This window comes from Ambystoma mexicanum, chromosome 8 (assembly GCF_040938575.1).
Source record: "Ambystoma mexicanum isolate Mex_15411 chromosome 8, UKY_AmexF1_1, whole genome shotgun sequence".
NCBI lineage: Eukaryota > Metazoa > Chordata > Amphibia > Caudata > Ambystomatidae > Ambystoma > Ambystoma mexicanum.
In genome coordinates, this window is record NC_090929.1 from 708850337 (window position 1) to 708865358 (window position 15022).

General features: G+C 45.3%; 1 protein-coding gene across 3 annotated transcripts in view; it reads left to right on the forward strand.

Moving 5' to 3' along the window:
* Positions 1–15022, forward strand: part of TYSND1 (trypsin like peroxisomal matrix peptidase 1) — a 339687-nt gene that overhangs the window by 260183 nt on the left and 64482 nt on the right. For 2 of the 3 annotated variants that reach the window (XM_069610514.1, XM_069610512.1), the window contains exon 3: positions 7799–7932. In XM_069610514.1, coding sequence (XP_069466615.1) covers positions 7799–7932 — 134 coding nt within the window. The remainder of the gene's footprint in view (positions 1–7798; positions 7933–15022) is intronic. The other variant, XM_069610513.1, reaches the window with a different exon arrangement.

The following is a 15022-nucleotide window of genomic DNA, read 5'->3' on the forward strand; positions in this document are numbered from 1 at the left end:
ACTAATACAATTACTCCTTCACTGTTCTAAGAATTTAGCGGAATGTAGCACTATATTTTAGAAACAGTATTGTATGAGGAGAAAAAGCCTTCCAGGTTGCTTACCCGTACGCCACCCTGTATACACTTATACACATGCAACGTGTTTAGCGACTGAAAGTATCAAAAATAAATGTTTAATTTCAGCAGTCATACTCTTAGCAAATCCTCTAATTCTTTCAGCAGGATTTATTATTTGCGGGAGAGAGCAGCCACTGGCTTGCCCACTCACCCGCCGGCTTGTTTGCGCCAAAGCTGGCTTGTTTGCGCTGATACTGGCTTGCTCGCACCCCTGCTGGCTTGTTCGCACCCATGCTGGCTGGCTCACTGTAATGGGGGCTTCCTTGCTCTCTTGTTGACCCGATCTCTTCCTCTTGCTCTCTTCCTCTTACTCATTAGCTCTCTTCCTCTTGCGTACATGCTTGCTTGCTCGCTTGGTCGCTTGCTTGCTCTCTTGGTCACTTGCTTGCTCTCTTGGTCGCTTGCTTGCTCTCTTGGTTTCATGCCCACTCTCTTGTGCTGGCTCTCTAATGCTCATCCTCCATCATGCTCGCTTACTCTCTATAAAGCTCCTGTGCATGTTTGCTCTCTTGCTTTAATGCTTGCTCTTGCTCGGTCACGTATCCGCTCTCTTGGCTGCTTGCTCTCTCTCTCTTGGCCTTTCGCTCTCTCTCTTGGTTGCTCACTTGCTGTCTTGATACTTTGCTTGCTTGGCTGCTCTCTCCTTCATGCTCACTCTCCATCATGCTTGTTTACTCTCTCTAAAGCTTGTGTGCTTGCTTGCTCTTGCTCAATCTCTTGGCCACTCAATCACTCTTGTGGTCGCTCTCTCGCTCTTTTTGACGCTCGCTTGCTCGCTTGACCCCTCGCTCTCTTGCCCTCACATTCTCTCGGTCACTCATTCTTTTGGATGATCGCTCACTCTCTTGGCCCTTTGCTCGCTCTCTTGGTCCTTTGCTCGCTCTCTTGGTCCTTTGCTCGCTCTCTTGGTCCTTTGCAAACTCTCTTGGTCCTTTGCTCGCTCTCTTGGTCCTTTGCTCGCTCTCTTGGTCCTTTGCTCGCTCTCTTGGTCCTTTGCTCGCTCTCTTGGTCCTTTGCAAACTCTCTTGGTCCTTTGCTCGCTCTCTTGGTCCTTTGCTCGCTTTCTTGGTCCTTTGCTCACTGTCTTGATTGTTTGCTCACTCTCATGTGTGCTCTCGTTTTCATTGGCTCTCCTGCTCAGTTGCTTGCTCAATCTTTTGCCCTCTGGCTCACTCGATCGCTTGCACTGAGGATTGCTCGCTAGGACGCTTGCCCTCTGTCTCGGTCGCTGGGACGCTTGTCCTCTGGCTTGTTAGCTAGAACATTTGCCCTCTGGCTCAGTCACTTGCCCTCTTGCTCGATCAGTTGCTTGCCCTCTGGTTCGCTCGCTAGGATGCTTTCCCTCTGGCTTGTTAGCTATAACACTTGCCCTCTGGCTCAGTTGCTTGACCTCTTGCTCGCTCAGTTGCTTGCCCTCTGCCCTATGCCTTGCTCGGTTGCTTTACCTCTGCCACGCTTGCTCCATCACTTGCCCTCTAGCTCGCTCGCTTGTACTCTGGCTTGTGTGTTCACTTGCCCTCTGACTCATGTGCTCATTTGCCCTCTAGCTCGCTCACTCACTTGCCCTCTGGTGTGCTCGCTTGCCCTCTGGCTCGGTCACTGGTCCTCTGGCTAGCTCTCTTGGTCGGTTGCCTTCTGGCTAGCTCTCTTGGTCGCTTGTCCTCTGCCTAGCTCTCTTGGTGGCTTGTCCTCTTGCTGCTCTGTTGTCTGCTCTCTTGTGCGCTGTCTTGTTCTCTATCACTCGCTCTTGTTCTCTTGCTTGCTCTTGCTATGTATTGCTCTGTTTCATGCTCTCTATTCTCTCTCACGCTCTCTGTTGCTCTTTCTTGCTCTTTCTCCCTCACACCGTCTCTCTTGCTCCCTCTCTTACCTGTGCCCGAAAAGCCAAATATCAGTTACCCTCACCTTCCATTTCGCTCTCAATATAAACCTCCTTCTTCGATGAGTCAATATTCCACTGAAAATCTCGATCTCTTTACCAATCACCCCAGACATCTGTTGCAGAGCCTGTGATTTACTAAGGAACCAGCAAATGAAAAGATGACAGCTCTTCGAGCCAGCAATGGCATGCACTTTGTTATAAAATGAGCACAATGGATATTGTAATGACTATCTATATATATCTGGGACAAAATAGAACTCTCTGCTATGGGCTGGGACGATCATTAGCTAAATCAAGCAAGTAGTCCCAACTGCATTAAAGCAAAGATTAAAGCCGCGTACACCGTCAAATGGGAAGCAAATGTATTGGTTAAGATTGCGCAATATACAAACTCTACAAGGTATTGGCTCCTAAATGAGCATTTTGGGGATGACCAGTACCTGGACCGTATGTACCCCAAGCAAATGAGAGTTTTATGTACGAAACTGTGTATGGGAATCTTACCACTGGCAAGTGTGAGGAACAAGTGGAATTAAGCCGTCTCAGCCAATTTCCCATTTTGCGTGGAGGTAATTGAATGCATTGCTAATTTTGTCCTTATTTGCGCAAAGTATTTGAATATAAGAAGAAAGTACCTGAGACCTTTGTTCAGACAACGTGGAATCCGAACGTCCAGAGAAGCGTTGTTAGTTTGTAGTGCTGCTAAAGACCCACTAGCAACACATTGGGCCTCATTACACAGACGGCGGTAAGGGAATAACGTTACGGGTAATTGAATACCGGTAACGCTAAATTTCCTATCCAATTACGACCCGGACTTGCCGCTATTAGCGCCATCGTTAAGTACAGTGGCACTAATAGCGGCAAGTCCGTGGGTGCGCGACCCCCAGGCCGGAAATAGCGGCATGGCGATAATAGCATCCCATCACAAGGTAGGCGGACATGGCAATAGCGGCATGGAAAAGACACCAAAACCCCCTACCGGCATGGCGCTAATACCGGCATCGCGAACCACCCGTTAAGAGACCTGAGCAGTGTGTCCACCTGCCACAGGTGGACACATCCAGCACAGGTGTAGGCGATGGAGACTGTGGCAGCACAAAAGGGCACACCACACCCCTTACCACACCCCTTCCCACACAAAAATGCTTCCAATACTGCCCGCATTACATGGGCTGGAGGATATGATTGCAGTGCGGCAGCATCAACAACAGGCAGCACAGAGGAGACGCAGGAGGAGTACGAGTAGGAGTAGGGCAAGACAAGCGCAGCAAGCACCAGCAGGGCACCCAGAAATACCACAGAACCAGCAGGATGAGGACAAGAAAATTGCACATAGCTGTACCAGCGCTGTGATGGACCAGGCATCTGGCCTCTACAACACACAGCACCGGTCCCTAAGCGTGCCGGGCTAAGCCCTCCTGTACGGCCATGACAAAGTGCCGAAGACAACCATGGCATGTGTGATGCGGGACTAAATTTACATCAGACGGAATGTGCCTATGCCACCTGACATGCAAGCGCAAGATGAGGATGATGTAGATGGTGATGAGGATGGCCGAAAAGGCCCGCAGGGACATGCAAGTGGCAATGTCCAGGAGGGACACGATGTGCGTCAGCATCTGATGTATCAGATTCCATGACATCCAAGGTATGACCATTATGCATAAAGATGGGTATTACTGCCCTGATAGATGTGGTCAGTCCCACAAAGAATCATCTCCCCAATACAGTACACACACACAATGATGAATACTAAGCCAGTGTAAAGTTTTAAACAGTGTATTGTGAACAAAAGACAACAATAAGTGCATGGCCCCAACTGTGAAAACACCCCTGCCCCCCTCCCCCACAACACTCCCAAAAACACCCCTACCCCCGTACCCCCACAACACTCCCATGTGACCCTCATGGTGTGAGCGTGTCCTTCTCAACATGTTGCACCTAGTCCTTGCCCTAATTGTCAGTTCCTGCCCCGCCATTTGGTGGTTGTGATGTGGTGCGCCTCAGGTTGCACAGAGACCGGCGTAGGGGGCTAGTTTGCCGGGAACTCCTAGAGGAGGAGGTGGCTGGTTCATCCTGGGTTGTGAGTGGGCATCAGCGCTCAATTGCGTCTGCTATACGGTGCATGGCCTGCCTGAGTTGGCCCATTTCGGTGCAGATCCTGTTGGTGCATGCCTCCATGCCCTCCCTTGTCTGCTGTGCAAAAATACAGAGGTCCTCCCTCAAACTGCCTACCTCAGCCACATGCTGCCCTACTAGGCCAGTGATCTCCGTCTGCCTCTGAATGATGGCTATGAGGTCATGTTGCATGGTGGGTGCTGGTGGGATGGCTGATGCGCCTTGTTCCATGGCACTGGCCTCAGGTGAGAATACCTGGGGGCTCCATGACCCTTCAAGGATGGGGGTGGGTGACTCTCCTCATCCGAAAGTGGGGCAGTGGCTGCTGCCTCACCCGTTGAACTTGTGGCAGCAGAATGCATTCCCTCAATGCTGCCTTCACTTGCTGGGAGACACACTCCCGTGGGTGCCGCGACGCATGGCCTCTGGCTGTGTTGAACTGGTGCCCCTGCTGCCTTTGTCCCTCTGGTCATGGTCACTCCTCCTGGTTCCCATTGAGGATGTGGCGGTGTCCCCTGTGGCATCCCTCCTGGCTTTTTTGCTGGATGTTGGAGCAGGTGTCGCAGTGCGTGGCTCATCAGTTTCTGTGTGTGATCCTGTAGGGGTGAGAAATGGGGATATTCATCATTCATGGGTCGACCTGCCTTATGCTGAATGATTACGTCATGACGTTCTATGCATTTGGGGCTCTTTAGTGTGGATGCAGGTAATGGGGATGTTGGGTGGGTCATGCATAAATGGATCTGGGTTGAACGGATTTGTGGTGGTGATGCATGCATGTCTGTTGGTGGCTGGATCCACGACATTCATATGGACACATGATTGGGGGGCCCATCACACTTCACTGTGCATTGTTGGATGCATGCACTCACCTCCATCGGACGAAGTGGGCACGCCATGCTCCATTTCTCCTACTCCCTCTATGCATTCCACTCCGATTGTGGATGCACAGGTCTCCTCCCACTCACGGAGCTTAATAGGCGATTCGCAGCCTCCTCCTGTGCCTGTAGCCAGGTTGCGGTTTACGGCCAGGATGTTCCTCACACGTAGCCGGAGGTCGTCCCACCTCTTGCGGCAGTCTTTAACTGTGCGGGTGGTGGTGCCTACCGCGCTGACCTTGGTGGCTACCTCTGCCCAGATGGCCTTCTTCTTCAGAGCGGCCTCCCGCCGCATGTCGTTGCAGAAGACCACCTGTGCATTTGCCGCCAGTGTCTCAGTCAGCATTACAAGCTCCTCCTTGCAGAATTTCTCCTTGCGTTGCCGCTCTGTAGATTTTTTCACGGCCTTGGGCATCTTTAGGCTGTCCTGGAAGGAGTTTTGTCCGGGTTTCCTGGTAAGGTGTCCTGGATAAGGAGGATGGCAATGGATTGTGTTTTTAAAGATGGCCGCCATGCTCTTTCCGGTTCCTGTGCGATGACGCTATTTCCGGTTCCGCAAAATAACGGTCACCGCTATTAGCGGTGACCGCTAATGGCGATGACCGCTCTTTGCATGTGGCAGCAGGTCGGAAGTGCTATCAGCGCTTTCGACGATGTCGTTAAGGGACTTTTTGGGGACTTTTTCGGCATGGCGGTAAGGTCATTAACGGCATGGCGCTATGCTCATGCCCGCGAACTCGTAATGACACGCAATTGGCGCCTCTTGCGAGGGCGGACACGCTAATTGCGCCATGCCGGTAATTGACAATTTTTACCGCACAACGTGTAATGAGGCCCATTGTCTGGGGAATGATGTGCTCTATGCATGGAGAAGTCTTAAGGCCAGTATCTAGTAGTGGTGGCAATCCAACGTTGGTAGGGAACATCTGGGGCATGCTCTTATAAGAACATATGTATATATTCATGAGTTATGTATGCAATGGCATTTTATATTATATCCTTAATTGTAACTGTTGAGCAAAAGTTATTTGAAATTGTGCTGTTGAGCTCTGTATGCATTCGTATTTTATATGATTCACCCCAGTGTAAATTAAATGTCTTATTGTTCCACTGCTTCTGTAAGGTTTTTGTATTCCCTGCGGTATGTTAATAATGGTGACTTATGCATTAGGTTACACATTTGCACTCTGGAAGCTGTTTTGGATAGAACTATATACACTCCGGGTAGTGGCATTAGGGCTTTTTACTTGTTTAGTGGCTGATGAATTTTTTGTATTTGGTCCATCATCTGTCCAGAGGAGTCAGAAGTACGCTATCCTTCCCTTGCACACAAACTATTGCATATTTTGCACACTACCTGGTAATTTATTGGAGTAGCAGGTGGTGTATGGTAATTAGTATGAAATAATTAATTGTTTCTTTTGTATTAGTTTTATATTTGCAGGGCCCACTCTGTAATTTTAAGTTTATGTATTTTAACTCATTTTTTTCACACTATCTTGTGTAATTGTTTTGATTGTTTGGGATTGCTTTTATGGCCTGCTTTGGCCGAAATAAAGCTGGCGTGACGTGTATGTATATATATATATATATGTATATGTCTTTAACCTTTCTCATATGGAAACCAGCTTTTCCTCCCTCACTTAAATGAAATACCACCCTTCCAAAGACAAGGGCTGTGGACTAGAACATTTAAAATAGTGTTTAACAAATGCCCAATGCAATTTTAGAAGGAATATGTAATGCAACAATTCATTTTGAAATTCTATGGAACATTTTTGCTTACAAATGTGAAACAAAATAAATCGCATTGGGAGTATTATTTGCCCTGTAGTGAACAACGTGAAGTTGTGCATGGAAGCAATCACTGCTAATTTCAATATCTATTTGAGGAGGCTGACAGGCTTGGGCCCAAGTGCCTCTGGTCTAGCCCTAAACCTTGAAGTTGGGGTATCAGATATTGGGGTATGTGCCAAATTTAGATTGTTGGAATATTTACGGAAATTACATTCAAAACCTTCTGAAAATCAAAATTTTGGAAATGTAATGGAAGAATTAGCGTTAAATGCCTCTTCTGACATTTCTCCATGGCATAAGAAATGCTCCTCGCTATGCAGATAGTAGGGCATAGATACCAAACAACTCAGGAGGGGGGGGGGCACGGAAAACGGAAGCAAGAAAGCTATAATTCAACTAAGCCATGAGCAGTATGATGCATTTATGCTCACTGAGACATTTAATGGTGGCATCTGGCACAAACTATGAACATGTCTCACTGGACTCTATTCGGTTACCTGCTCAGACGTGTTCTGGCTATGGTAAGATTAAATGTTTGACCACTAAGGGGTTGGAAGTCGTGGCAATTCAAGACTTAAGTATTGTACTTGTGATACCGGTGCTATTGAGGATTTGCCTAATTTTCTGCTCATTTGCACAAATCTATTAGATTTAAGAAGGCAGTGTTCGAGAAGGCATTTTATATGTAATAATATAAGATCTATTTCGGTGGTAATGTTTTTTGTATTGTCATGTATTTATGCCCATTTTGTAACTGACTTATGCAAGCACATATATTGCCTTCTTAAAACGTTTGGAAAGGAATTTATAATCTATTTTTACCAGTGAGATGGTATCAAGGAGCACTTAGCATATTTAAGTAATATAATTTTAATATTAAATGTTTGAATGTGTTTTAATTATGTTCAAATTGTATTGAAAGTTTTTTTTGTAAATGGCATACGCCGAAATAAACTATTACCTACCAATTTCAACATGTTAATCCGTTTGCTTATTTTCAGTAGGTTTTGCGCCATCAGAGGAACAGTGGTGTTTGCTACAAAGGAGGCATCTCCCTTCGACATTGCAGTTGTGGATTTGGAGAAAAATGTTCCTGGCTTTGTAGAGCCAGTGCTGGGAGCCAGCTATTCTGTGGGTAAGAGTAATAACACCAATCGGTCGTCACTGCCAAGTAAGGCAGGCAATTAACACATTCCTTTGGGTGCCATACTTGGGCTCATGATCCCAGTTGGTGACGCTCAATTAAAGTGCTCTTTGATTAATTCGATTCAGATCAATGTAACTCGATTTGATTGTAACCACCATTCTCCGGCTTGAATTTCAGTCCGCTCTCTTTACTGCCAAAAGCTGTGATAATTGCACAACCTACCATTACACATGACCATTCCCCAAGGGCCATACAAGCATGTTTCTGTAAAATGAATTGAGTGCCCCTGCTTGGAGTATCGCTAGCCTTTTCTTATAGCATGTTTGACGTGCAAATGGACAGGGAACAACGGAAGGGACAGCCCTCTGGCACTAACAAAGATATTTGCAAAGCATAGGAAGAACAATCCTTGATTCCAACTACAGTCTTCAGTTGGCGCTTTCTTTATCTACGTTTCTCTGCTCCACGTGCTGCTGATAAAAAATAACTAAACAAACTTTGGCTATATGATTTGGGATCCTTCTTAACCCATGTTTTCTTCTCTCAACTTGGCTCCTGTTTTGTATTTAGCACCTTGGTGGTGACGTCAGGTGCCATCCCAGCGAATCATGTGAATCGGAAAGATCTCTGCTATTTTCAAAAATAAAATATTGAATCCCAAAATACTGTTTTTCTTTGTGTGTGTTTCTCTTTCACCTTATTTCACTGCATATATATGCGGGGGGAGGAATCCCCTGCAACTCCCATACCCCTACACATTTATTATTAACTTTACACAACCCCACATATGCAGGGAAATGGATCATCCGAAATTCAGCATTGTTTGCTGCAGAATTATGGGCTGATACCGATCAGGAAGTCGTGCCTTCCCTCATGGTATCTCCTGGCAACTCATGCTCCCAAATCCACTCAACCATGCTGTTGCCACCATTTTCCTTCGACTGTACTCCTCTTCCCTCCCCTCAAACATCTCCTAGCTGCCGGCACAGCTCCCTCTGTCCCTCCAATCACACACTGCCTCTCGCCACCACCTTCGGTCACTGATCGACACCACTGAAATGGAAAAGTGACTATGTGTAGGGTCTCTTCTTCGAACCAATCTCGAACCAAGAACATCCAGACCAGGTGCCAAACTGAATCTTGTAAGCATAAATGTTTTTTGAAGTTTAGCCACAGGTAACATCAACTTAAAAGGTTGCGGATGTAAGAATCTGTATGCCATAATTTCTGATATTTAAAGGATTTTAATATCCTTATATGAGGATCTTAATTACATATCCAATCCAACTCTTTAGCTTTCTTAATAAATTGGCTTCTTAAGATGGCAAAATCCAAACCCACATCAGGCACCTAATGTATGTCAAAAAATGTATTATTTATCAGCAAGCTCATTTATTTCTGTGCTCCTTCCTTGTTTACTATCCGAGCCAGTACTCTTCAATAAAGGACAATCAGTAATTGTATACGTTTTCAAATATAGCAAACCACATTTCTGGCCAAGCACATAGAAAGCGAAGTAAGTCCCAGCTCTGACATAATTGCCTGTATTGAGCTACATTATGGAAGCGGTAGAGCAGATCTCCAGATTTTACCCACCAATTTATATAGTGTGTCTACCCAATCTAGCTTAATGCCCATAAAAAATAGCAGGGACAAAGCTTTGTGTATTGTATAAAATAACTCCTTTTAGGATGTTTTCTGCTGTACCATGTAAAAAACATTTAATAGCAGTCATAAGGGCAATTGCTTTGGCAATTGTTATCTCCCAGCTAGCATCATGCTTAGCCTTATTAGTAATTTGAGCACCCAGGTAAATATGATTGGGTACCAACTTTATCTGTTCTGCACCAAGTTAGTGAAGTCTCATCGATTCAGAAACAAAATACAATGGTTAAACATCAATATTAAATAAATCGATATAAGCCCACAAGTCACAATTAGATGCATAATATAGCAACTGTCCCTGCATTAATAATAAAAACATAAGCCTTATTATCTAAGCGTTCATTAAGAAATCACTCTAATATTAAAATTATCTTGCTGTTCACTTGATCTCCCCATTTATAAATGGCATACCTAACCTTTGAACGTTATGTTGTCTTGAAGTCTTTTTCTTTTAGTTCATTCATCTGAGAGTTCTTAGACTGCCAGGGGGGAAAACCCATGTAATATCCAGTTGTCATCCTCTTGGTCAGTTTCCTGCTTAAACCTGAGGCCAATGGTATTCCACACATTAGGATTAAAGTGTCTTTCGTGGCCCTCCTCCCTTAAAAGCAGACACACACCTGATGGGATCCCCAAAGAAGGACCCCAAGTCTCTTAACAGCAGAACGTTTTATCTACCTGTTGCCTTGGATGTAGCAGCCACTGTTATGCACACCCTGCCGTATAATTAATTATAAAGCAGGTACCTTAACATGAACAAACCTTCTCCAACTGGGCAAATACCCTAAAGCTTTCAAGTCACATGTAGTTGCGGGTTTAAAAATCTTAAAGTTCCCCTGCACACGTTTAGATTCAGCACCCTCTCAATAAAAATGTAGTTTAACAGCACACATTGAGGAGAAAGCGTTTAGAGCCAAAGTAGGGGTACAATCCCAATTCCACCACTCCTGGGGTTTCCTGGCCAGAAAAGGTTAGTGTTAGGGTGTGAACGTCACACCCATGCAACCCTTAAGGGGGAGAGGAGTGTTTCTTTTATTTTTATTTGATTGTGCAAACCTAAGTTGAGAGAAGCTGAGCGCTTTACAAACCATGGTAGCCAGCATTGGGCGTGGCGTTTTTGGACAGTAGTTCAGTAATGTTGGCAAAAAGGTGATTTAGTCATGCGGGAGGTGTTGATGGAAGAAGCACGTTTTCCGTGTTTTGCAGAACTGGAGGAAGGTGGGGCCCTCCAAGCCTGCAGCTGTAGCTAGTTCCAAAGTGTAGGGGCATGGAAGGAGAATCATCGAGAATGCCTGTTTGCGAGTTTTATCTTTGTGGGCTAGCTTCGTCTTCAACCTTTTGATGGATTTGCTGCGGGAGGCACAAGAGCCTCCAATATTGGGGAGTTTAGCTGCAAGGCGTGCTAGTGGGCCTTTCAAGACTTATGATGCATGCACTTGTTGAATAAGATCCGTGAAGGATATGGGAGTTTGTGAAGCGCGTGCAAGGAGTGAGAGATGTGGTGGTATTTGCAGGGGCCTGTAAAGTGGAAGACTGCTGTGTGGTGGACAGACTTGGGAGGTGCGGGGGGAGACATGAGGCTAGTAGCCTGGTTTGGAGTGTGTTTACCCCATTAATGGGGGAGATCACAAGAGCTTGAACCTTCATATGAAAGTCATGCGCGGAGTCTGCTGCTGCGTAGTCCAGGCTGTTTGGGCTTTCTTGGCTATGTGGTTTTGGAAGGAGAGGCTGCTGTTGACAAGGCTGCTAAGGGAGTTGCTGGAGTCTGACAGCTGCAGGTTGAATCCTTCCAGTAGCACATCCTCTTTCGGACGTGTTACTGTTTGAACGGCAGAAAGATGAGGATGAAGTTGGTCTTACTTGTATGCATGTACACTTATTACACTTTTTCTGAAATAATCACACAAGGCATATGCAGAATCACTGGGTCCACTTGCATCCACTATTGATCCCATTGCATGCACTCCAGACAGCTAGCCAGTGGTTCCAATCATCGCTGCAGATGTGGTTCCAGCAGACTTGCAGAAGGACTGACCAGCTGATGTGGAAACAGTAAAGAAAATAGTTACCCCTTTCAGACCTCAGCACCTCTGCAGCTGTGACCCTTCCTCATGTTGGGGATGCATTGCTCCCTTCCCTGAGAGACGATTTATTAAGGAAACAAGCAGGGTCACAGCCGCATGTGGCCCATGGAGAGGATTTGGAGGTGCACAGCTATCGTGGTTCATGTATGGTTGTATTAATTCTGCCTTTCTTTTATCTGCATAAAAGTGGCTTGCAAGGAATTCATTGTGGGTGTGTGTCTGCATTGGACTGTGCATTTATTGTTCATGTCGCCCCCGATTGCACATTTTCCTGTACGTTCGTGCTTTGGTAATGTGCGCTCTGAAATACTGTATTTCGCTCTCACAATGGGAGGTATTCAGTGAGTAAACACATGAGAAGACTTGTGTGAGCTGAATCGTCCAAAGGCGCTTCCTGCAATGGTGTCTTTCTCCAAGTTATGTGGGGAACCTTGCAACAGGTGGCAGTAGAGAATTCATGCATCACAGAATTATTTCGACCCCATTTGTTTCAAATTGAAAGTTGCTGGTAAGGTGTTTAGGTCAGAAAAAGACTTGGAGACGCCTTATCCTTAGAGTAGAAATACATGAAATATATAACTTTCCCTTTTAGTTCAATATCTTTTATGCATTGAAGATTTCAGCTGTGTCTGCGTTCATCGTTAAAATGTCTGCTTTAATAGACAACTCGCAATAAACTTTAAACAATCCCTGCCCCACACCTATGAGAACTACTGCAACCTTTTTGTTTCTTTTCTTTACATTTTCTAAAGTCTGAGGAAGAGAATCTAACTTTTAAAGTTGAATCCTGCAGTCATCACTAAACTACAGCCTAAAGTCTCCTCCCATGGTGCCACTACCTGATCCTGACCCTCGGGTGATATTGTGAGGGAGGATCACATGGGGGGAGACGGCTGCCAGTGGGAAGTTGTGACTCTGTTAGGAGAGACGCAGTAGTCATCCTCTTTTGAGAAGGAGATGCCCCAAATGCCTAAATATCTAATGGCATGCTGTCACTGTGCGGTTCCCTCTCCCAGAACTACCCAAAGTATAGAACATGAAGACACTTTTTACAAACATGGAAATGGTATAATGAGGGATCAGGGAGCTAATATCACAACTTTTTCATTGTTATGATTCAGCCTTATATCCAGGTCCTAAACCCAAGGGTAAAATACCAACTCCTTTAACAATCTCCCCTAAGTCTGAACACTCCCAGTTACCCAATCAAATTGGGTTAACTAATTTGTGGGAGTGCTTCTGTGAGTGCTGTTGCTCTGGCATTACCTCTTGGTCGTCTATACCTCACAGCTTCTTTGGGACCGCGTTGTCAGCTCTGAAAGCAGTGGAGAGGAAAAACACTTTGAACTGTGGAAGCGGTACGAAGCATAAGAATCATTCAGACTTTTTTACGTGGATTGTGAAGTGGAGGACTATCAACAACGCTAATATAATTCTTTCTTTCCCCCCTTCTGTTTATAGTGTGCCAAGCCACGTCCCTTTCCCCCCAGTGTAACCATATAATCAGGAGCACGCACGTGCATCGCACGCGCACATTCGTGGAAGTGCTTCTGTGTGTGCTGTTCCGCTGATCAGCGGGTCAGCGGGCAGAGGTGCTCAACTCCTATCTCTTTGATTATCTAGCCCCAAATAGTACATTTACGGAACTTTACTCTCTAACTTCTAATATGCCGGAAAGAGCGGCTGACTTGACTGAATACATTAATACCCCGCTAGTCCCTCTTGAGCTATCAAAGGCAGCCCGCACTCGGAGGCAAGCAAAATCGAAATGCTTAAAAGTGTTAGTGCATGACATCAGGCATTTCTATCATGCCCAGAAGGATCATATTATGATTCCTATAGTCACGGCTACTCAAACTTTAGAATCTGCCCGCTCGGAGGCACGAGCAGGGCCGGAACAGACTTCTCTCCACCTCGACTGGTAGCTGAGAAGGAGGGCTTCCAACTAACTGAGAGCGTTTTACTTGCGTGTTCAACGCAACCCCCGATTCATTCTGTTAAGTTGGACACTACCTTGGATCGGGAAAATTACCCTGTCGTTCCACATCTCTAGGGGATGTGATTGTACGTGCTACTGAGCAGGCGAAAATCCTGTGTTATACTCACAAGTTATTAGACTATCAGTTGAACATGATATTGTTTTGTCGAATTCTCCTGGGTCATTGACTGTAAATTCGAGAGATGAGATGTTTAGTAATGTTAATCAAGTAACTAAATTGCCAAGTCAACACAGTGCAATCTTCGTGGATTCACCAAGGGTAGCTACTGTAAATTCGTCTGATGAGATCTGTTCTGTAGATCTGCGGCCTGGTACCGCAAGGGTGGGCACCATTACTATTGGGGAAACGCAAATTGTAATTTCAAAGAGATAAATCCTGTAATACGGAGGATAAATACACTAGCCCCATAAATATGACCAAACAACCAATGGAGTTACCATCCTCGAGGTTGGTTATTGGGGTGGGCTCAGTTCCAGATGGTGTGGTTGAGGGAATGGAACATGTAGAGATTAGAATTTTGGACAGTCCGAAAAATGACCGATCAGTATGTACAATAACTGACTTAACTAGTTCTGTCCTTGACCAACAGCCCCCTGAAGAAGCAACTGATTGTGCTCCCTTATTTTACCTATTTCAGCCAATCCAACGCAAGAAGAAAATAAAGAAAAGTACGAATGCGAAGCAACCTAGGAATGTAAAAAAAACTAGAAATCAACTGCCGTCCCCATGAATAAGTACTAATAAAGCAAAGAAATTCATTGAAGGTCTAACAACCCCAATTACAATAAGACCTGCACTAAAACAACATATTTGGGAGATTGAAAGGGAGCACGGAATATAGCCCATGAAATTTCGGACGTCTGTGATACTTTAGTCCAAAATGTTAATAATCTGGGTGACCAGCTCCTAAACCTCTCTACATATTCCATTGCATCCTCACTTAAAAGTGACACAATACAGGAGAGACGTCAGATCCCCCTGGATAGAGCTGGCACTACAGGAGAGGTAACAATTGATACTGTGAATGATGATTTTCCAAATGTCCTCACTTTAGAACAAAAGAGAATGCAAATTCCCCCTCGACTTGCAGTTACTGAGAATCATCTCAAAGATGATGATGTTCATCTTCAACCTCCTTCTAGCCCGAGATCTTGTGTAGTGTATGGCAATGGTAAGCATAATACTAGCCCTGACAAAAACAAACAAGTCATCTAAGATGGTATTAAATTATTCCGACAACATTTGGATAACAATGATTAATAGACACACATCAGACCCATTTCCAAATAGGTCAATGCTTTTTGCTGCATTTCAATCCATTCCTTCGCT